This window comes from Piliocolobus tephrosceles, chromosome 15 (genome assembly GCF_002776525.5).
Source record: "Piliocolobus tephrosceles isolate RC106 chromosome 15, ASM277652v3, whole genome shotgun sequence".
Lineage (NCBI taxonomy): Eukaryota > Metazoa > Chordata > Mammalia > Primates > Cercopithecidae > Piliocolobus > Piliocolobus tephrosceles.
Window position 1 is genome coordinate 26514044 of NC_045448.1, and position 21003 is coordinate 26535046.

The window sequence follows — 21003 nt, forward strand, 5'->3', positions numbered from 1 at the left end:
GTGGGGCGGGGGGGCTGGAGCTGGGATTAGGGAATGAGGAGTCCCCTCCCACCCAGAGGCAAGGGAGCTTTGCGATGTGATGTAAAAAATCAACAGTGACACCTTGAGACAATTACTGGCTAAAGGAGTAGATCTTGCCTGAAGTCTCCTCCAGGAGTGACAGTGTGACAGTGTGACAGCTCAGGTGTGACAGTGTCTCTTTGATACTGTGGTTTCTGGTGCCAGTGGCCTGCTGGGACCGCTCTGTGTGAAGCAGTGCCACAGCCAGGAGCAGCTCCCCAGCTACAGAGCCTCCAGCTGTGCTTTCTTCCATCCTCACACCCGCTGTGTGAGCTGGACAGGGCGGAAACGATGCTCCTCATTTCACAGAAAGGACAATCACAACTTGGAGAGTTTGCAACTCATCCAGAGCCTGGGCTCTTTCCACCCGCCAGCCTGGGTTCCCTGCCTGGGATATGACTGGAGGGTCATCCTCGCATGAGGGAGGAGGCTCTGCTGGGGCAGATATTCCCTGGCCCCCATCTGTGCCCACCCCCACAATAGTTGTGGGCAACTTCCCCATGGCCTGGCAAGAGGAGGAAGGAAAGATTCCATTGCTAACATTTCCTGCGCGGTGGTGTAGGTGCCTGCAGCTGGGGCTGTAGGCCAGGAAGGTCATGACACAGCTATTAGTTGCACATGTGTGAGGTGACTGAGGCCAGCTCCAAGTCCAGCCACAGGGGCTCTGTGGCCCCAGCACAGTCCCAGGTCCCAGGCAACACTGAAAGGGGGATGTTGTAGTGAGCTTTGGCCTCGTAATGACCCTTGGCCTGTGACAGGACCCAGACATTCTGGACGGTATGGTTCCTGCTTCCACAGATGCTACTGTGTACAAGAGGCTCGGGGAGGAAGAGGTGGGGCAGGCTAGACTGGGGATGGCATGGATGCATGGAGAGAGGAGAGGAGAAGATTGCAGAGGATGGATGGGTGGGAGATGAAGAACGCTACCAGAGGTCACAGTTGGAGCAGAAGTTGAGCAAGAAGGCTCAGGCGTGTCTCCTGCAGGAAGGCAGCCTGTGGGTGTTCAGCATCTCTCAGCTTTGGAGAGGAGATGCATGCAGGGCTTTGGAGGCCCATGGGAGAGCCAGCGTGGCTTGCAGGGGTGGCAAAGGAAGGAGGGCCCTGGGGAAAATTTAATGACCTTCACCCTTCCTTTTCCAGATCAACTCTGAACTGCAAGTTCCTCCCACTCAGGTGTTGTGGGTACCCAAAAAATAGAGCTGGACCTCCAAAGGCTGATGTGTTAGGGCTGGCCTGATGCTGGTGTCTATGCAGGAGCCAGCTCATATCACCCACTGGGATGCACCTGGGCCAGCTCTCTGGATTTTCCAGGGCTGTCTTTACAGCCTGTCGAAATAAGGAGCCAGAGGAGTTACCTGTGTCCTGCATTATGATTAAAGCCTTTTAAAAGTTGTGGCTGAATCCTGTCGAAATAACAAGCCAGAGGAGTTACCTCTGTCCTGCACTATGATTAAAGCCTTTTAAAAGTTGTGGCTGAATCTCTTTAAAGAGGGCAGGTCTAGCAAGACCAGGCCCTTGCCCCTGCCTCTGTATCACGAGGGGACTTTGCCCCAGGCTGAGATCGTGGAGTGAGTCAGAGTCCGAGGCCAGTTGCGTGGGGCTCCTTTCTTGCTTTCAGGGGAAGCTGGTTTCCATGGGTGGCGGCTGGAGCTTTTGGGCCCTTGTGGGGTTGTCAGTCTTCAGACTGGCCCCAGACCTGAAGGATTCTTTTGGTGCTTTGGGGGCCCCTGGGCCCAGGCTGGTGTAACCTTTAGGGTGTAGTATAAGACTCCTCCTGTGGGCAGCCTGGGTGGGCAGCCCTGTGCCCGAGACCTGCTTTGAACCCTGGGCCACCAGAGGCCACTTGAAGGGGAAAGGCCACGGGAGCCCTGCTGGTACGGAATCCACCAGCCTAGAGAACTGCCGCCTCTGCCCCGCACCTGCGGCTCCTCCTCTCAACTTGACCAGTGCAGACCTGTCAGCTCAGTGCTTGACTTCTTTTATTTAGAGAAAAATCACCACTCAAGAAAAACAGCCAACAGAAACCCAGACACAGGCAGGGGCAGCACGTGACGGGCCAGCTCCCAGCTGCAGCTGAAAGGGCTGGAAGGGCAAGGGGGGCAGGGGTGGGAGGGCAGGGTGTGCCCGGGATGGGGAGTCCCCTCTGCTGCTCCTCACAGCTCCTTGGCTGGGCTTGGGGGCACTGGCTGGGGCAGAGGGAGCTCTGGAAGCTATGGAAATGCACAGGCAGGACAGGCGATGCTCTGGGAAGCGAGAGGAGCCAAGTGGAGCCCAGCGGTGACAGCACAGCGACCCCGAGACTTGTGGACAGGGTCTGGCCCCTGTTGCGGATCAAAGACCAGTGCTATCTAAAGGGGACATGGCGGGGATACCTTTTACTCGTTCAATCTTTTCAAAGCCCTGGGTACTGACCCATGGTCCTTGCTTAATTTCACTGAAGCTTCAATCCTGTACTTAGAAGACCTGGGGAAGATTTCAGGAGGCTTCCTCTGGAGCCTGGGCCTGAAGAAGGGTGGCGCCTCAGCCAGATGGGGCAAGACAGACCCATTCTAGGTTCCCACCCCATCCAAGGCTCCCCAGCCCACAGGCAGGGGTCAGAGGGGCAGGATTGGGCAAGCCGCAGCCTGGGGCAGTGAGGACAGGTGGCCCCACAAGCAGCAGGCAGGCTCTGGGCCCAAGGCATGAAAAGTGGACACTGGGTTCCTCAGGCTGCCCAGGGGAGATGGCAAAGAGTCCAAGCCACTACAAGGAAATGTGGCAGGGCCAGGGAGCGGCTAGCGGGAGCTGGCGGCCTTCATGCCCCAAGGAGCTTTTTGACCATGTAGCCAGGGAGGCTGTAGAGGAAGAGGCCCAACATGAGCAGCCCCAGCAGCGCCAGCACAATCTTGATGATGAGCCACTTGTACCGGGTGCAGATGAGGTACTTGATGGACTTGAGAGGGTTGAGGAACCAGACGAAGGCCGTGTCGGGCCGGCTGGGAAGTGGAAGAGAGGAGCCCGTCAGCCAGTGGGCAGGAGCTGCCTCCTAGCGCACCCCATCCTCTGTCCTTCTGGACCCCCAAAAGCCCTGTCATGGCCCCAGCCCCAAAAGCAGTGAATGCTGGAGGCAGGGTTTGAACCCATTTCTAAGTACCCGACTTGCTGCTTACAAAACTCTATCCTCTCTGCAGGACCTTGGGAGCCAGAATCTGCTCCCAAGGCCTCGATGGGAACTACTTGCAGCATGGGGCAGCCTTGGCCCTGCAGGCACTTCTCATCGTTAGGAAGCTCCTGCGGTTAGCTCGTTCTATGTGCTGCCCCATGTCTCGTGAGACCCGTGTTTCGCAACCTCTTCCTTTCTGATGGACATAAACGGCTGTTCCCACCGGGCCCTGCCAAGGGTCTGAGTGGCCCCTGTGGGGCGCAAGCCGCCCTCATCGACCTTCCCACTGTCAGAGTGCAGACCCACTCCACCTTCCGCAGAGCCTGCTAGCTGAGAAGCACCTAGCCAGCCTATCTGTCGTTTGTGTTATAAAAACAATAGGTGTGGTAAAATGTCAAGATACAGAGTGAAAGTACTGAATATGCCTTTTCAAACTACTGCCTCCCAGAGGACATGGCGTGCAGCTCCAGAGCTGAGCTCAGTATTGGTGGGGACACAGAGCTGGGGCTTGGGTGCAGAGCACCTGGTTTTGAATGGTTTTCACAGGTCAGTTAGGCACCTCTATCACCCTCGGTTTCTTCATGTATAAAATGGGGTTACAAGCAGTACCTACCTCCTGGGGTTGGTGCAATGGCACAGTGAGCCAGTGCCTGGGGAGCTCTAAGCACCTGCACTGGGTGTTCAGGCCATGGTGGCTATGAAATGTTTGAGCTGAATGGAACTATTATTCCGAAGGGCAGAAAACAGCCCTGGACTGGGAGGTCACACACTGGTGAGAGCCATTTCCAGACCTGTTGGCTAACCCTGGCCACACCCTTCCCTTTTCTCTGTCCATAGCTCAGCTTCTTTCTGCCAATGGAATTGGATTCGAGTCTGGGAGAAACGTGACTGGGAGCAGAGGTGGTGTGCAAAGAACACAGGATTGGCAATTTGGAAACCTTGGCTTGAGTCCCGGCTCTACCCTAATTTGCTGGGTGACCTTGAGCAAGCTACTTCACCTCTCTGGCTTAATATGGAAAAGCGTAAAACAGTCATTTCTAGTTCTGAGAGTCTATTCTGTCATGAAAACTTGAAAGTTGCTGTGCATGTTTGTGTGGGCTTAAGTGTGTGCCTGTGTGTGCTTGAGTGCATGTGTATGTACTTTGTGGCACGTGTGTGCATATCTGCTTGTGTGTGTGCATATGTATGCATATTTGTGTTTGCGGATGTGTGCATGTATGTGTGTGTGTATGTGCGCGCCTGCCTAGCCCTTGGTCCAGAGGAAGAAGTGAGAAGTATCAGACCCAGGAGGCCGCTGGGCTCAGGCCCCGAGGATCTTCTTGACCAGGTAGCCAGGCACAGAGTAGAGGAACAGGGCGAGGAGGAGGAGCAGCAGCAGGAGCAGCAGCAGTTTGAGGAGCAGCCAACGATACGTGTGCCATAAGAAGTAGCGAGCCGACTTGAGAGGGTTCAGGAACCAGATGAAGCTTGTGTCGGGCCGGCTGGAGCATGAAGGGTAGAGAGTGCAGAGGAGGGACAGGCAGGAGAAGGGGTCGGGTGTAGCGAGGGGCCCTGACCAAGAGGGAAGCTGCCCTGGGCTGTGTGTGCAGTTCTAGGCATCCCTCTGGCCATCAAGGCTGGCCGAGGTCACCACTGGAGCTGGCTCTTCTGCAAAAGCTAGGAAGGGAAGAGCGTAGTTTCTCTCTGCTAAATGGGGCCTTTCCCAGGAAAGGTCCTGCTCTCCAGTACTCCTAGCCCATCTGCTGGTTCAAAGGGATGTTGCGGTATTCAGGGCCGGCAGAGGGCAGGGAGGAGGCTCCCCTGTAATGAGGCTGTGGCCCAGGAAGAGATGTGTGTCTGAGGAGTGTCTCCTTCCTGTTCCAGTGCCTCCAAGAACCAGAGTGGGGAGGGGCTGGGCAGGCAGGGCACTCACTTGGGTTTCTCTAGGGGGTCAGGTTCATTGCGGGCCAGGCCCACTGGGTTCTTCTCTGCCTCCTCTGCTGTCAGTAAATGCAACTCAGCTTCCACCTTGCCCTGCAGAGGACAGACAGGTCCCAGCATCCAAGTCACGTGCTGGGCCCTTGGCACCCCAGCTGGGCCCAGCCCTGCCTACTGCCCGAGCAGGAGGGGGTGCGCACCGTGAGCTCAAACTCATCGTTCTCATTGCGGGCCAGGAGGGGCCACCAGCCTTTGACGCGCTTTTGCTTGAAGATGGACACCAGGGGCACGTCCACCTCCCCGGTGGCCATCTCCATGGTGCACTGCTTGGCTGTCTTTGCGCCCCGCGGGAACCGGTTCAGGTCCAGCTCAATGGCCCCTGTGGCGACCTCAGTGTCAGCTCTGAGTGAACAGGGCTGGGGTGGGGTGGGGTGGGAGTGGGGGTCTGGGCTCCTCGTTCCCTTGGTTGCTGAGAGCAGACCTCCAGGAGCCCAAATCTCATCCTCCTGCCTCACTCCCAGCAACTGGCCTCAATGCAGGTGTCCTCGTGGGCTTGCTGGGGCAGCCCCAGCCCCCACGCTTTACTCAGGTCCTTCTTTCACCCCAGAGGGTCTCTCCTGGGGTCTCCCCTGCCACTCCCTTCCACGCATCTATTCTGTCAAAGTCCTGCTAATCCCACTAGCTTGCAGATGCAGATTAGAGTTTTAGGGGGAATCCCTGCTTTACAGAGAAGCAACCTGAGGCCCAGGGAGGTTTCCTGACTCCCTTAGGGAGCCTCTCCCCTCCCCCATCAGCACTGACTGCCCCCTCCTTGGTGTGTCCAAAGCTTGTTGTCAGCCTGGTTATGATACTAAGGCCATCTGCCTGGGGATGGTTAGGTGGGTGCTTGGGGGCGGAGCCCCATCAGACATCCCTGGCTCTGACAGACTGGAAGCAATGACACCTTGTCCCCCCAGGGCGGGGCTGTCCCTGTCCTTATCCCCCCAGGGCGGGGCTCTCCCTGTCCTTGCCTCCCCAGCCCCTGCCCCTCCTCAGTTCTGGATCCTGAGCCCCCATCCCTGCCCTGCTCTGCACCCAGGAAGTCGTCGGCAGAGAAGTGGTCTGCATCCCAGATCTGCAGGGTGAGCCGCGCGGGGATCTTGTACTCGGTCTCATCCCAGGAGAACATGGACTCCTTCTTGGAGATGACGATCCTCTCCTCCGCTGCCAGGTAGTCGAAGGGGAACAGGTAGCGCCAGTTGAAGTTGCCCTCGCCAGTGAGGGAGTGGTAGTGGACGTCTGTGTCCTGCTTGTCCTCCTGCTGGCCCTTCAGCCACCTGTGAGCGCCACATCTCCAGACCCACAGCCAGGCCAGTGGGGCCTCTCCCACCCACAGCCACCTTCCCTCTGCCTCCTTTCCTGCCCCCCGGGAAGCAGGGCCCGCCCGGCTCAGTCCCTGTCATGCAGGGACTGCTCACTCACCCCCTCACGAAGATGTCACTGGACTTCTCCCCTGTGAAGAAGTCGTCGTCCTCCAAGACCACCTCATCTGTGTTCCAGATGATGACCCGCAGCTCGTACCTGGGCCCCGGGAGAGAGAGCTGGTTAGCAGACCCGGGTGGGGGTTACGCCAGGATGCTAGGGCTGGGATGGGGCAGGCAGAGAGAAGCCCTGGAGACTTGGGGTCAGCACGGGGCCTGGGCCAGGCTGGGGCTAGAGTGGTTCAGGGTGGGGGGAGCAGAGGCATGAGTGAGAGGGCCCACCAGGCACATGGCTGTGGGCGGTAGGGGTGGCGTGGGGCAGGGGGCGGGAAGCCCCGTCTGTCTCAGATGCTAGTTCCAAGAGAAGTCTGCATTTAAGCCCAGTATCCAGCAATGGAAGCCCATGGAAGCTATATGTCCTTGTCCCCAAAGAGGATTTTCCCCTCAAGGTTGAATTTCAATTATGAATGATGTAGTTCAATTCAATTATTAACAGTGAGGCTGAGTCATTCACTAAAAATTGATCCGAGCCTGGCTCTCCTGGGATTGCAGACAGGGCTGCGAGCCCAGAGTGGCCCAGCGGGTTGGGTGCCCCCTAATGACACGCCCTGAACAGCGGACTCATGGCCTCAGGTTTCCAGGACGTTCCTGGCAGAATTGGCTGCATGATTTGCCGGGGCCAGCGCCAAATGGAAATGCAGGGCCACTTGTCACAAAGAATCTCAAGATGGCAACATAGGAGAATGGAAACAAGAGTGGGACCCTGTGTGGCTTTCTCCATCCCTGAAGCCGGCCCTGAATCCAGTCACTGTCTGGCAGCTGGACTCTAATCTGCCGCTTTATGGATGGGAAATCTGCGTTTTCTTCACTCCACCACCTCCTGCCTCTTCCAGGCACTCACTCCTGCATACATCACTGGCAGGCACTTCAAAGAAAACTTGACGGAACATCACACTAGCCTGGATGTGAGGACGACGCAGGGCTGGTTTGCAGGGGTTCTGTGTGTTGTGAAGGAGTGCGCCAGTGTGGGCATGTGTGTGAATGCCCACGGGAGTGCTATGCTGTGCGTGTGTGTGTGCATGAGATGCATGTGTATGGGTGCGTCGACCATGCAGATGCAGGGCACCGGGCTGTGCTGTGTGGGGCTCGTCTCCCTCACTGATGCAGGGTGGAAGGCATTGTCCTGCCTTAGCACATGGAGACTCTCCAGCGCAGGCCCTAAACTCTATTGATTGGTTGATCAGTTTCTCCCCCATAAGGCCCAGTGGCCACACCCAGGCCCCAGAGATGCCAACTGGCCAAGGCCATCTGGGCCTGAGCCTCCCACAGGAAGGGTTGGACCGTGGTGGGAAGTGAGGGGGTGGGCCGGGAGGGGGTAGTGTCGGGCCCTGGGCCGCTCACTTCTTGGGCTTCCGAGGGGAGATGTCCAGAGGCGTCCCAGGGGCCGGCATGTCCATGGGGAACATGTCCACCCACAGCTCCAGGCGGCCCTGAGGAAGAGGGTTGTGGCAGATCTCCTAGGGTCTTCTCCCTCTGCCCAGGAAGATCAGCTCTCCTCTCCCTCCTAACCTTTGTTCTGTCAAGGACCCAGTTCATCAGTTTCCATCTTTGGATGCCAGGAATTCCTATGATGTCACCAATAGCCAGTCACAGCTTCTGAGGGAGACAACCTAGGTCTCTGCCTGAGCTGATGTAATTCTCACTCAAAGCAAGGACACTTGCCATTCAAGTTACCCTGAGGGGCCTTGGTGGGGAGGTGCCTGCCAGGCTTTCTGGAATGCAGCGGACAGCATGAAGCCTGGCTTCTACCTTTACTGACTCAGGTTGGGAATCCCTGGTCCCCAGTACCCAAGACCCCCAGTCTTGGCCATGCAAGTGTCACCTGCTCGATGCCCGGCTTGTCGGGGTTCAGCAGTGGCCTGGTCTCCACGTGCTCCGGCACCAGGCGGCAGCCCGCGCGGGGTATGTCCTCCCAGTGCCTCAGGGCTGACAGTGCCACGTGCTCATCCGTGGGCTTCCTCTGACCTGTGGGTACCGGCGGCTCAGCTGCACATATGGCTTAGTACAACCAGGAGACCTTTGCTGGGACTAGGGATTTTGGAGCACAAAGAAGCCCCTACGCCATCACCTGTTTACCCCACCTCCTTTTCACTGCTGGGGAAACTGAGGCACAGAAGGAGAAGTGGCTTGCCCAGGGTCTCAGCTGCCCCACAGGGCCAAGAGAGGTCTGTGCCCTTGGTCCTGTGCTTGGGGAAGTTGACTGGAGAGCCCTGCTGGGCTGTGAGAGAGGAGTCAGGGAGGGGAGAATCCACGTCCTATCCCAGCACCTGATAGTGATCAGATACCAGCACGGACACCTCCCAATTCTCTGCTTCTCTGGGACGTGCCTCATGGACAGAGGAGTAAGGAGAGTTTAAGGATTAGAGCCGGATGGACCTGGGCCGTTGCCCTTGCTCTGCCTCTAAAGAGCCACATGACCTTGGGCAAGTCACTGGAACTAGGATCTTGGTTTGTTCATCTGCAGAATGGGATGCAGATAGCCTCTCTACCTCACTGGGATTTGGACGGAGAGAAAACAGGTGGGGCTGCCCTGGAGGAGGAGTGGAAGCACAGAGGCAGGGCACAGGAGCGGGGCTCTGGGGTGATAAGCAGAGGGTCACTAAGCCCAGGCTTAGGCTGAGGACACCCCAGGCTAGGCTGTGGGGTTCCCCAGGGAAGTGTGGGCCCCTCCTGTCCGCTGAAATCTGCTGGAGAGGGGGCAGGTGTCTGCATCCCCCTCCAATGCCCCATTACCGTTCTCGTCTTCAATCTCAGAGGGCCCGGTGAAGACGCGGTTGGCCACTTTCACTCTCCCGGGGGGCCCAAAGTGGGGGCCGTCCACTTTGCTGTCTTTGCAGAGGCGGGTCAGGATCTGGCTGGGCTTCATGGGGTCCCGCCAGATATTGTAGCCGTGTCTGCGGGAGGGGACACACAGGCTTGGAGGGGCTGGGTGGGACTAAGCCATCCTGGATGACAGCTGGTTGTGGCCAGTTCTCTAAAGCTGGCTGTTGCCCTCATCAGCAAGTGAGTCTGATTCCTCCTACCCTGGGTCCCAGGCTCACCTGAGACACTAGGGCTGCTGGAGGCTGAACCCTCCTGCCCTGGCCCTTGGATCACGTATCAGTGTCCCCAGCCCAGCCCCACTGCATCCCCTCACTGTGCCCACTCCTCTGGAACCTCAGAGACTCCTTTGAGGAAACTGAAAACCAGAGAGGTGAAGGGACTTGGCCAGGGTCACACAGCCTATAAGTGGCAGAGCTGGCCCAGATCCCCAGGGGACTCTTCCTGTCCTCCTCTTCTGGCCCCCACCTTCCCTAGCCCACTTGTTTCTCCTCATCCTGCCTCCTCTGTCCTGCAATCCACTGGCCCTCTCCTTGTTTTGGGATCTGCAGTTCTGTCCCCTGAAGGCTGTGCCCAGGGACTATAGGGGCAGAGGTCTGGCCTGGGACAGAAACCACAATATTTCTACCTTCTCAAATCACCACGATCTGAATCTCATTTTAGAGTGGAGGTGAAGCAGGCACACTGCCCCCGCCCTCTGACCCACGCCCCACATACGTGGAGTAGGTCTGGGCGATGCCGCAGGTGGCGCGGTGCTTGCTGTAGAAGCGGTTTTCCAGGTCAATCTTGGTTTCCCCAATGAGGTCATCAGTGCCCACCAGGTCCCAGTCATACACAGCCACCGTCAGCATGGATTCCATGGGGAAGGAGGCCTCGATGTCAAAGGACCTGGTGGGGGTGGAGTTAGAAGGGTTTAAGGATCGGCTAGGGTGAGAGGTGGTCTGGGTTGGAGAAGTCGGGGTGTGGCAGGGGAGGGCACCAAGAAGACTTACTTCCCAAACACAGGGTTGAGCTGCTTGGAGATGTAGTTCTCCTTGTCGCGGATGTCGGTCTTGCCTAGCCGGATGGCGATGTAGGGGTCAGCTTTGCCGTTGATGTCGGCAGGGTGCAGGTCCGTGGCCTGGGATGGGGAGGAGGGCTGCCTGAGCAGGCTCCCATGCCCTGCTCATATTCAGTGCCCCTGCCAGGCTGCCTGAGGGTCCTATGACAGTGAAGGGCAGGGGCAGGAACACTGGACCCGTCAGGAGGCTTGCTCTGTGACCCTAGGCAAGTGGCTACCCCTCTCTGGGCCTTGATTTCCTCCTCTAGAAAAGATAAAGCCTAGACCAAATGATTTCCCTGGTGCCTCCCAGTCTGGGGCTGTCAGTATGCAGCTTCTTCTTTTTTTTTTTTTCTTTGAGACAGAGTCTCACTCTGTCTCCCAGGTTGGAATGCAATGCTATGATCTTGGCTCACGGTAAGCTCCACCTCCTGGATTCAAGCAATTTTCCTGCCTCAGTCTCCTGAGTAGCTGGGATTACAAGTGTGCGCCGCTGCACCTGGCTAATTTTTGTATTTTTAGTAGAGACAGCGTTTCACCATGTCGGCCAGGCTGGTCTTGAACTCCTGATCTCAGGCGATCCTCCTGCCTTGGCCTCCCAAAGTGCTAGGATTACAGGCGTAAGCCACTGCACCCGGCCAGTATGCAGCTTCTTTGGTCCCTCTCAGATGGGAGGATGAAGAGACTTGCAAGGAGGGGAAGTGATGGGAGTCTCACCCGGACCACATAGACTCGGACCAGCACATTGATGGGGTCATTGCTCGGGATGCCCTGGAACATGCCGTAGGTGGGGTCGTAGCCAGCTTCCCGGGACACGTCCTCTGGGAGTGGCACTTTGTACACGCAGAGGGAGCCCTGGGCAAGACAAATGTGGGTCAGGCTGTAGGTTTGCCTGGCAGGGGGGGCATTCGAAATAGCTAATGGCACCGGGAGGGCTGGACCCTGATGTGGCAGGGCCTTCACCCTTTAGCTGGTGAAGTCATGGGAAAGTCCAGGGCTTCTGGAGGGAGTGACCAGGGCAGTAGTGGGGGGTCAGTGGGAGAACCTGTGGTGGGGCAAGGGCTGAGGGGTGCTCAGGGGCTGGGCCCGTGCTCCTGGCCTGACCTTGAAGCGTCCCACAATGCGCTCCTCCTCAGTGGAGCCATCCTCGTCATCCCCGGTCTTGCCCCGAAGCAGGTTGAAAGTGTGCAGCCAGTCCTCAAAGTTATCAAACTCGGACTCCAGCTCTTTAGGGTACACCTGAGCCAGACCAGGCCGTTAGGGGGTGGCTGCTTGGTTTCTGGCTTTCGTCCTGCCCCACCTGCAGGATCACCGCCACCACCCCGCCAACGCCCCCGCACTCCCTAGAAGGACCTGCTCCCAGGCTCTCACCTTAAGCTCATCAATCTTAGGTTTCTTCTTCTCAGGGGCCTCAGACCCCTGGCCAGAGCCAGAGCTCTGAGTTTTCTTCCTCTTCTCCTCTTTGGCAGCCCTTGCCTTCTCCTTGCCCTTCATTGACCCCTTCAGGCCTGGCCAGAAGCAGAAAAGGAGGTGGAGCAGAAATGAGCAGAGCAGGAAGGCCTGGATTGGAGACCCAGCTCTGTCGCTAATTTGCTTTACTAACTTAACTCTCGGGTGTCCATGCGCTGTCAAATGCAGATAATACTCCCTAGTATGCCCGCCTCATGGAGGTGCTGGGGGCCCCAGTGAGTTTATGCCTGGGAAGGTGTCTGAAGACTGTCATCATGCCCTTTGGAAGAGAGGGGCAGGAAGGAGCATGGGTTTGGGGGTGGAGGCCTGTTGCCACTCAGTTCCTCCCTCACTCACTTTCCTTACTAGCTTCCCTCTTCTTGTCCATAATAATAGCACTCTGTATTAGCATTTCCCAAACCGCATGCAGTGGAGCACCAGGTGCAGATGCTGCTGGCACGCTTTAGAAGAAAGGGTACTGTGAGCCAATAAGCTGGGGAAATATTTTACACTGTGTCTTTCTTTTAGAGATGTATAATAACATCTGCACAGTAAAGGCTCTGAAAAGTCCTGCACCAAAATAAGCTATTTCAATCAGTTTTTCCTAAACTAATTTGACCAAAACTAATTTGTTCCTTTTAGAACACCCATAATTTTCTTCATGGAAAAGTCTGGAAAATGCTGGATGGAATGAGCTCTGAGGTCCCTTCCAGCTCTGATGTTCCGTGGCTCTAAATGTCTGTCTATCACCGTGGGTGCTGAACTGGTCAGAGTAAAAGCCTCCCTAGACAAGGGCCTTAGCTTGCTCGGTGCCCACAGACTACTGATGCTGCTTCCCTGGCTACTAAGGCTGGGAGGACTGGTGGGAGGGGAAAGAGAAGCAGGTGGTGAGGTGGGCAGGAGAGCCAGCTACCCAGGGGCAGGGAGGAGGAGGCAGGGTTCCAGGTTCCAGGGCTCACCCTCAGTGTTGTCCACCTCCTCCTTCTCCTCCAAGTCAATTCCAGAGGGCTCTTGTTGTCGAAGTTGCTGCCAAAAGATGAGATGAAAAGGAGAGAAGGTGGGTTTCCTGGGGAGGAGTCTGTTGACCCCAAACTGTGGGCCCAGACCAGTCTTAATGCACTAGAAGTAGAAAATTTTCCCGACTGCATTTCAAATCCACCATGTGCTCTGCTTAAGCTGATTTTAAAAAGTTTATACGGTGTACAATGTGACTAGTGGTACTTAGGGGTTTATGCGTCTGTGGCACATATACACCATGGAATACTATGCAGCCATAAAAAAGCATGAGTTCATATCCTTTGCAGGGACATGGATGAAGCCGGAAACCATCATTCTGAGCAAACTGTCACAAGGACAGAAAACCAAACACTGCATGTTCTCACTCATGGGAGGGAATTGAACAATGAGAACACTTGGACACAGGGAGGGGAACATCACACACCGGGGCCTGTGGTGGGGTGGGGGAGGGGGAGGGGGAAGGGGGGAAGGATAGCATTAGGAGAAATACCCACTGTAAATGACCAGTTAATGGGTGCAGCAAACCAACATGGCACATGCAGACTTATGTAACAAACTTGCACGTTGTGCACATGTACCCTAGAACTTAAAGTATAATAATAAAAAAAAAAAACACCTTGCAACAAATATTTACATTTTCTACTTAAAAAATACAGCGCATTTTAATGTTGCTTTTACTGGTATTAATAAATTGTTTTAATGTGGAAAAGTATAACAGTAAGAACATATACTATAGTTTCTTTCACTCAGCACACCCCACCCTACTGGAAACGAGAATAAATCTTACTGGAAACTAGAAACCGGGTTTCAACTAAGTCGCCACCGCCACCTGGTGGCAGTCTGTGAAAATTGCAGGAGTAGAGACAAGACAACAGGCAGCCTTTTGCAGCTCCAGCCTGGCCAATTTGATGGTGGGAGAAGAGACTACCAGTTGTCCTCAATGATCTGTTCTCTTTTTTTAGAAGTTTTGCTGGGCACAGAGTCACTTTGCTAAAGATTACATTTCTCAGCCTCCTTTGCCGATAAGTGTAGTTAAGGGACCAGATTCTGGTCAATGTGAGTGGAAGTGATATGCGCAACTTCTGGATTGGGCCCTGAAAAAGAAAAGCATATGCCTCCTCTCCTCTTTAACCTTTCCTGTGCACTTGAATTAGAACATGATGTTGAGTCACCTCCAACTCTACAGATGTGAGAAACAAGAGGTCAGGATCTTAGTCCTTGACACCACTGAGCCACCATACCAGCCTAACCCCCACTCTCTGAGATGTTATGTGAGAAAGAAACTGCTGTCTTGCTTACGTCACTCTAACTTGCTACAGCAGCTTAACGTGTGCTCTAATAAATATCACACCCAGCTTAGGTTGCAGAAAGGGCCTGGGAGAGAATGTGGACAGATCAGCTCCAGCCCCACTGAGGAAACACAACTGCAGGCATGTGCCCTTCCTGGTCAGATGGCCAGTCAGAGCACTGAGCTAGGTAGGCAGCAGGGAGAGGGCACAAACAAGAGAGCAGAGAAATGCACTTTCTGGAACTTGCAATCTGGCCAACAGATGGAACCCACATATGTGTAACAGGGGAAGAATCATTTACGTGCCGATGACCAAGATGTGTAAAATAAAACAGTATGAAGAAGAGTCATAAGGACTACTGATAAGCATTTGTTCCCTTATGGCCTCTGAGAACATGTTTCTCCTTTTTCACAAAGGTCACTTCTTCTTGGACACCTTCCCTGATTCCCCCAAGCCATGATTTGCCTTTATTATCACATAGTCCTCTACGTCTCTGTTTACATGTCTATTTTGCCCAGTAAACCGGGGGCCCATCAGGGCAGGTATGGCATCTTTTGGCTCCCATAGCACCTAGTATGGAGCCTGGCTCATCGCATATACCCAAGAGGCATTTGTGGAATGAGTCAATGAGGACAAAAGGAAACCAAGCCAGGAAAGGCAGATGGGACCATCATCTTGGAAGGTGAGTTCTGAGCTAGGATTTCAAGGATGTGAGACAAGGCCATCCCAAGCTCACATGAATGGAGGTGGGACCCAGCTCCCGAGGCTGTGGGAAAGAAGCTGGACAGGAGGGTCTGAGTGTGGAGGCGGTCGCCTCTCCTCACCCTGCCCGATGTCTCACCTCCTTCATAGTGTCAATGGAGGCAAAGTACTTGGACCACCAGTCCAGCATGCTCTCATCTGGCTCCTCCTCCTCCGGCTCCTCCGCAGTGCCCTTCTTCTTCTTCTTCTTCTCCTTCTCCTCCTCAGCCTGTAGGTTGGCCAGGTCCAGAGTCCTACATGGGCCCCTCCTGCCTGGACAATCCCGAGGGCCTCCACCCATTCAGTCATCTGCTAGCAGGAAACCTTGGGCTCCATAAGGCTCTGTGGGGCCACCTATGTCCAAGGGGCAGGGTCTTGTTTAATGGAGGAGGTGCCACGGGCCACAGAGGGTCATGACCTGCCCGTGTGATCCACTGGCCCAGGCAGGACTGGCACTGAGTCCTGCACTCACCCAGCTCTTTTCCACTGCATCTTGGGGGAGATGTGCTGGCCCAGTCATACGAGGGCGGGGGCTGGCTCTGTCCCTGATGCTGGGCCCTTTGACCTGACACTGTTGCCAATACAGGACCCTCTCACCCCAGAGCCCCTGCATGGCCCCCACACTCACCACATCCACCTTGACAACAGCTTCAGAAGTCTGCAGAGGAACCAAGAAGACAGGGGCAGAATTAGTCACTGGGGCCTGGAGTGGCAGGCAGTGGCCCAGTACAGGGTGCGTGGAGGAGCCGAGATGGAAATTACTGTGTGCTGGCAGCCCCTGTGCCCTCAAGGCCAACTTTGCATTAATAATAGCACTCTGACTGGTGAGTCTGAGTGAGGATGTTTCTTTGGGTGGCCAAAGGAACAGGGGGGTGTGTTCCAGGCTGGCCCACGTTCTGCCCTTCCCTGTAGAGTCTGCAGCTTGTAGGCCACTTACACACCCAACCCCTAGGTGGTAGGTCTCTCTCTGGGAGATGAAGGGTCTTAGTCCCAAAGCCAGGAGGAATAAGGAGTTTCCACCTGGAAATCCTCCGCTGATCCAGGCCAGGGAAGTGTCATTTGTGAATGGCTGGAATGGAAAACCCAGGGACCCTTTGGAAAGGACACTGATGATCTCATAAGTAATCATTGCCTATGGTGTCATTTGTTGGAGTAAAAATTACGGCAGGTGATTATAATAAACTGTGATGGCTCACTCTGTCTCTCATACACACATACCACATGCCAGTGCACATGCACGCACCTGCATGCACGCACCCACATGCACGCACGTGTACATACACACAGGCACACCGCAAGCACACATGCACACATATATGCACACACACCACACTCATGCATGCACACACACACATTTACACACCACACACATGCACACATGCACATATGCACACCACACACGAATGCACACATATATGTACATACACCACAGGCACACATACACATGCATATTTACATACCACACACACGCATGCACACATGCACATATGCACACCACACACATGCGCACATATATGCAAATATACCACACTCATGCATGCACACATGCAAATTTACACCCATGCATGCACATATCCACATACACCACATGCACATATGCCCACACGCACATATGCATACCACATGCATGCATGCACACATATATGCACATACACCACATGCATGCACGCACACATGCATTTACATACCACATACATGCACATATGTACACACACCACATGCACACATGTACACATGCACACATGCATACCACACGCATACATGCAATGCACATACCACATACATGCAGACATGTGCATGTGCACACCAGAGACACACACACATGCACATGTGTACACCACACACACGCACACATACATGCACGTGTGCACACCACACACATACATGCACATGTGCACACCATATGCATGCACACACTCGCATATGCACATACACCACACACATGCATGCACATATGCACATATACACACCACTCACGCATGTGCATACGCACATACACCACACACATGCACACACATGCACATACGCACATCACATGCACACATGCACACCACACACACATGCACGCACATATGCACATACATCACACGCACACACACACACGCACACATGCATACCACACACATGCATGCACGTGCATATGCACATACATGCACACATGCACATATGGACACCACAAACATGCACGCACTCATGCACATTTACACACTACACGCACACATGCACGCAGGCACGTGCATTCCAGGATAGTGTTAGGTGGAGCTGTTTGGACACACAATCAAGGTCAGCCCCCAACAGTCACATGCCAAAGGAGGTTCTTCGTGTCCTTCTCTCTCAGGGCATAGTCTGGTTCACGTGTCACACGAAGTTGCACGTTCCCAGCCAGCGGGGGACTGACCCCACCTGCCTTACCGCGTCCAGTTTCACCATGGTCTCCAGTTTCTTGATGGGTACCTCTGGCTCCATGTTCACTACGACCTCCCCTGTGGAGCGAGAGGAGGGGCCCCCATTGCACAGCACACGGCAGCGCCGGAGAAGCCTGACTGGACAGATGGACAGATGGACAGATGGACAGACAGGCAGAGGAAGAGCAAGAGGAACAGTGAGATTGGCGGGGCAGGAAGGTGCAGAGAACTAAAGCTGATTCTGGAACTTTCTGAGGGAAAGGGGGACAGGGCAGTCAAGGGAGGAAAGATGGGCATGGGGAGGGAGGAAGAGAGCCCAAGAAAAGGGGGAGCTGTGGAGGCTGGCAGGAGGTAGGTGGCGGGGAGGCCTGGGTCTTCTCCATCAGCCAGCACAAGGGACCTTGTGCCCTCAGGCCCTCCCAGGCTGTCTCCAGCTCTGCTCTCTCCGGCTGTAGAGCTGGGGTCGCCCTGGGCAGCCTTCCTTGGCCACCAGGGTGGACCTTCTTCTGTGCCGTCCCTCAGACCCAAGGAGCAAACTCTGGCCACAGCTTGGACTGGACTGAGACCTGGAGCCCTTCCCTGGGTGGCACGGAGCCAGGCTTGGTGGCAGGGTGGGTGTGGCCATACCCGTGGTGTTCCAGCTGGGGGCCGAGCGGTCTGGGGGCCGGTAGATGAAGCGTCTCAGGGAGCTGACGGCATGGGAGCCCACCAGTGTGTAGCGACCGAAGGCCCGGCAGTCCACCACGCGGATGTTCAAGGGCGGGTGCAGCAGCTCGTTCTCTGGGAGGTCCTGGGGTGTTGGCGACAGGAGCCTGAGCCTCCGAGAAGGGGCAGAGGAAGCCGGCTGGCTGAGTGGAGCCACACTGGCCACAGGACGTCCTCCGCTGGGGCCTGCACTCACCACTTCAAACCACTTGACGAGGGTGTTGAAGTTGGGGTTCTTCTTATAATTGTGGATCAGGGATGACTGCACCCCCTTCCCTGCACACTCGATGTCCACCCGTGGCCGGTCCACCTGGGCTAGGTTCACCCGCTTTAGGTCCCGTAGGCCCCAGAACAGCACCTGGGAGAGGTTGGGGGGCGTGCAGAGAAGAGAGCCCCTTAGTCAAGAGAGCCGCCGTAGGGGCGCCGGACCATCCGAGAAGGCACTGGGCAGTAGCATGGGCAGAAGTTCACCCCAGATTTCAAAGGGCTGGAGCAGGGCCAGGAGAGCAGAGGAGGGGCAGGCGTCCTCCAGGGATGAGAGTGGGGCTGCCCGGAGAAGGGGTGCAGAGTCAGGGGTGCAGACAGGAGGGCTGGGCATGGTCCTGGGACATGGGAGTGTGACTTGGTGCAGACGGGGTCAGGCCCTGGGCTGGGGCAGGAGCCTGGGTCTGCTGCTGGCTCCTGGTGATGGTGATGGGAGGGGGACAACAAACCACTTCCCCTCCTGGGCCCTCAGTTTCCTCATCTGAAAGGGAAGGGCCACACAGGGCCCTCGCACCTCCACTCGGTACTTGCTGAGCACAGGCCGGATGCCCACAGGCACAGGCATGATGGGACCTCGGTCTGCATCCACCGGACCGTTGATCGGGGGCAGGTCAGCCTTCCCTGCTGGCCCAATCTGGGGAATGGGGGTCATAGGTCACACACTGGGGAGCCCAGGGACAGGGTCTCTCTCCCCATGCGTTGTTTGCCACGAGATCTGGGGAGACAGGGAAAACCCCCTAAGAACCACTTCCCCAGCTTTGGTCAGGACGGGAAGGAGAGAGGCCCCCAGGCCCCAGGTCCCAGCTCCAGGCCCCAACCCCCAGGCCCTAACCCCCAAGTCCCAGGCCCCAGCCCCCAGCCCCAGGCCCCAGCCTCCAGGTCCTAGACTCCAGGCCCCAGACTCCAGGCCCCAGCCTCCAACCCCCAGGCCCCACTGCTAGGTCCTACCCCCAATCCCCACCCCCAGACCCCAGCTCCAGGCCCCAACCCTCAGGCCCTAACCCCCAGGCCCCAGGTCCGAGCCCTCACCCCAGCCCCCAGACCCTAGCCCCAGGCCCCAGCCCCACCGGCCCCCCCCCCCAGCCCACGCCCCAACCCCAGGCCCCAGCCCCCAGGCCCCAGCCCCCAGCCCTAGGCCCCTCCTCCCAGCCTCCAGCTCCCAGGCCTCAGCCCCTCTTCCCTGCGTCCCACCTGCAGCAGCTCGAAGGCTGCCAGCAGGTCTCCAGCTGTAGCATTGCCACGGTAGATCTGGTAGTACTCAAGCTGGGGCGGGAAGCGGGGCGGGCAGTACGCCTCGTCTGCCATCTTCACCAGGGGCTTGGCGAAAGTCCGGCCCATGAAGTCAGCTTTGCCCTGACACAACAAACAACCCAGATGCCTCTTGGTGCTTGCTGTCCACACCTGTGATCTCGTTTAGTCCTTACCACAGCCACATGCGTTGTTATAAGGGACAGGTGTGATCACCCCATTTTACAGATGGGGAAACCAAGTCTCACGGCCCACCAAAGACTTGTGCAAGGCCAAGCAGTCAGTGAATAGCAGATGTCCGGCTCAGGACTAGACATGAGGTCCTCCTACCTCTAGTCCAGGGCTATCTGGGCACCTCAGCAGCTGAGGTGGTGCGTGAGAAGGTGGCTCACTAACTCTCGGGAGTCACCCCAATCCCTTACTTCCTACTCCAGAATCTCCACGGAGGACGGCAAGGCTGTTACTGGTTGTGGTAAGTGTGGGCGGGGTTCGGGAAGCCACGGGGTGAGGAGGCTAGTGGCAGCAGGACTTGCCGGCATATCTCCAGGGCTCAGACCATAGGTGACAGGAGGTGAGGATTTCCTGGCCTGGGAAGGGTTCAGGCTGCTGCAAGCAGGCAGGAGGTACCTGGAGGGACTGGGTGTCAGCCCCCACTCCCAGCTTCCCAGTCAGCACCTGGCCAAGGAGCTCTGCGGGTGGGTGGGGGAGGTGGCCGGCACAGCCTCAGTGCAGGTGGAGTGCAGGGAGCAAGGGCCAGGTGTGGTGCTGCTGGGGTCCCTGGCACCAGAGCCCACCCATACCATGGAATCCTGGTCGTAGATTTCAATGACAATGATGGGGGGATCGTCCCTCAGCTCATGAGCTTCACCATAGAGCTCCAGATTGTCGAACACCAGCATCTGGTCCCAGGTGGGACACAGGGTCTCATTCAACACCTGCAGCATGGGGTGGGGAGACAGGTGACAAGTGACAGAGGGTGGGCAGATGCAAGAATAGGAGCCGCCCCTACTCACTCAACTTCCACAGAACCTGGGGGCAGGAGTGACAGGTTTCTTGATTCTTCCAGAAATCTTAAAATCAAGGCCAATATAAGGTTTGCCCCAAACCCCCTGCCAATGTCCTCCTTGTTGTCCCTGTCTTGTGAATACAACCACAACTAAAGCCCATAGCCTTTCCAGTGTGACCGGGGTCTGCAGTTATCTGCAGGGCTTCCCCTGAGAAACTGGGGCACTGGCTGATCTGTGGCTCCAGGCCCCAGGGCCCACAGGCTCACAGCTCCAGGCCCCACAGGCTCCAGGCCCCACAGGCTCACAGCTCCAGGCCCGCAGGCTCATAGGCCCCACAGGGCTCCAGGCCCCAGGCCCCACAGGCTCACAGCTCCAGGCCC

At 56.4% G+C, this 21003-nt stretch overlaps 2 protein-coding genes across 7 annotated transcripts in view; one reads left to right on the top strand and one right to left on the bottom strand.

Annotated features, from left to right (window-relative positions):
- DRC1 (dynein regulatory complex subunit 1) overlaps positions 1-1453 on the top strand; it is a 55825-nt gene extending 54372 nt beyond the window's left edge. Inside the window, exon 17 of the mRNA XM_023230036.2 lies at positions 1201-1453. Within this exon, the coding sequence (XP_023085804.1) occupies positions 1201-1257 (57 nt within the window). The 3' untranslated portion in view covers positions 1258-1453. The remainder of the gene's footprint in view (positions 1-1200) is intronic.
- A 569-nt stretch (positions 1454-2022) lies between these two features.
- The window catches only part of OTOF (otoferlin), a 102473-nt gene continuing 83492 nt past the window's right edge, over positions 2023-21003 (bottom strand). Inside the window, exons 25-47 of one of the 6 annotated variants that reach the window (XM_023230026.2) lie at positions 20417-20551; positions 19560-19721; positions 18883-19002; positions 18301-18462; positions 18027-18189; positions 17407-17537; positions 15623-15652; positions 15095-15223; positions 12907-12973; positions 11870-12006; positions 11603-11737; positions 11216-11353; positions 10452-10579; positions 10177-10347; positions 9373-9533; positions 8462-8604; positions 7981-8069; positions 6581-6679; positions 6194-6435; positions 5320-5498; positions 5115-5215; positions 4486-4683; positions 2023-3035 (exon numbers count right to left, since the gene is read on the bottom strand). In XM_023230026.2, coding sequence (XP_023085794.1) covers positions 4503-4683; positions 5115-5215; positions 5320-5498; positions 6194-6435; positions 6581-6679; positions 7981-8069; positions 8462-8604; positions 9373-9533; positions 10177-10347; positions 10452-10579; positions 11216-11353; positions 11603-11737; positions 11870-12006; positions 12907-12973; positions 15095-15223; positions 15623-15652; positions 17407-17537; positions 18027-18189; positions 18301-18462; positions 18883-19002; positions 19560-19721; positions 20417-20551 — 3003 coding nt within the window. In that variant the 3' untranslated portion in view covers positions 2023-3035; positions 4486-4502. Of the gene's footprint in view, positions 3036-4485; positions 4684-5114; positions 5216-5319; positions 5499-6193; positions 6436-6580; positions 6680-7980; positions 8070-8461; positions 8605-9372; positions 9534-10176; positions 10348-10451; positions 10580-11215; positions 11354-11602; positions 11738-11869; positions 12007-12906; positions 12974-15094; positions 15224-15622; positions 15653-17406; positions 17538-18026; positions 18190-18300; positions 18463-18882; positions 19003-19559; positions 19722-20416; positions 20552-21003 lie in introns of those variants that run through there. The other 5 variants (XM_023230031.2, XM_023230027.2, XM_023230030.2 and 2 more) reach the window with 5 other exon arrangements.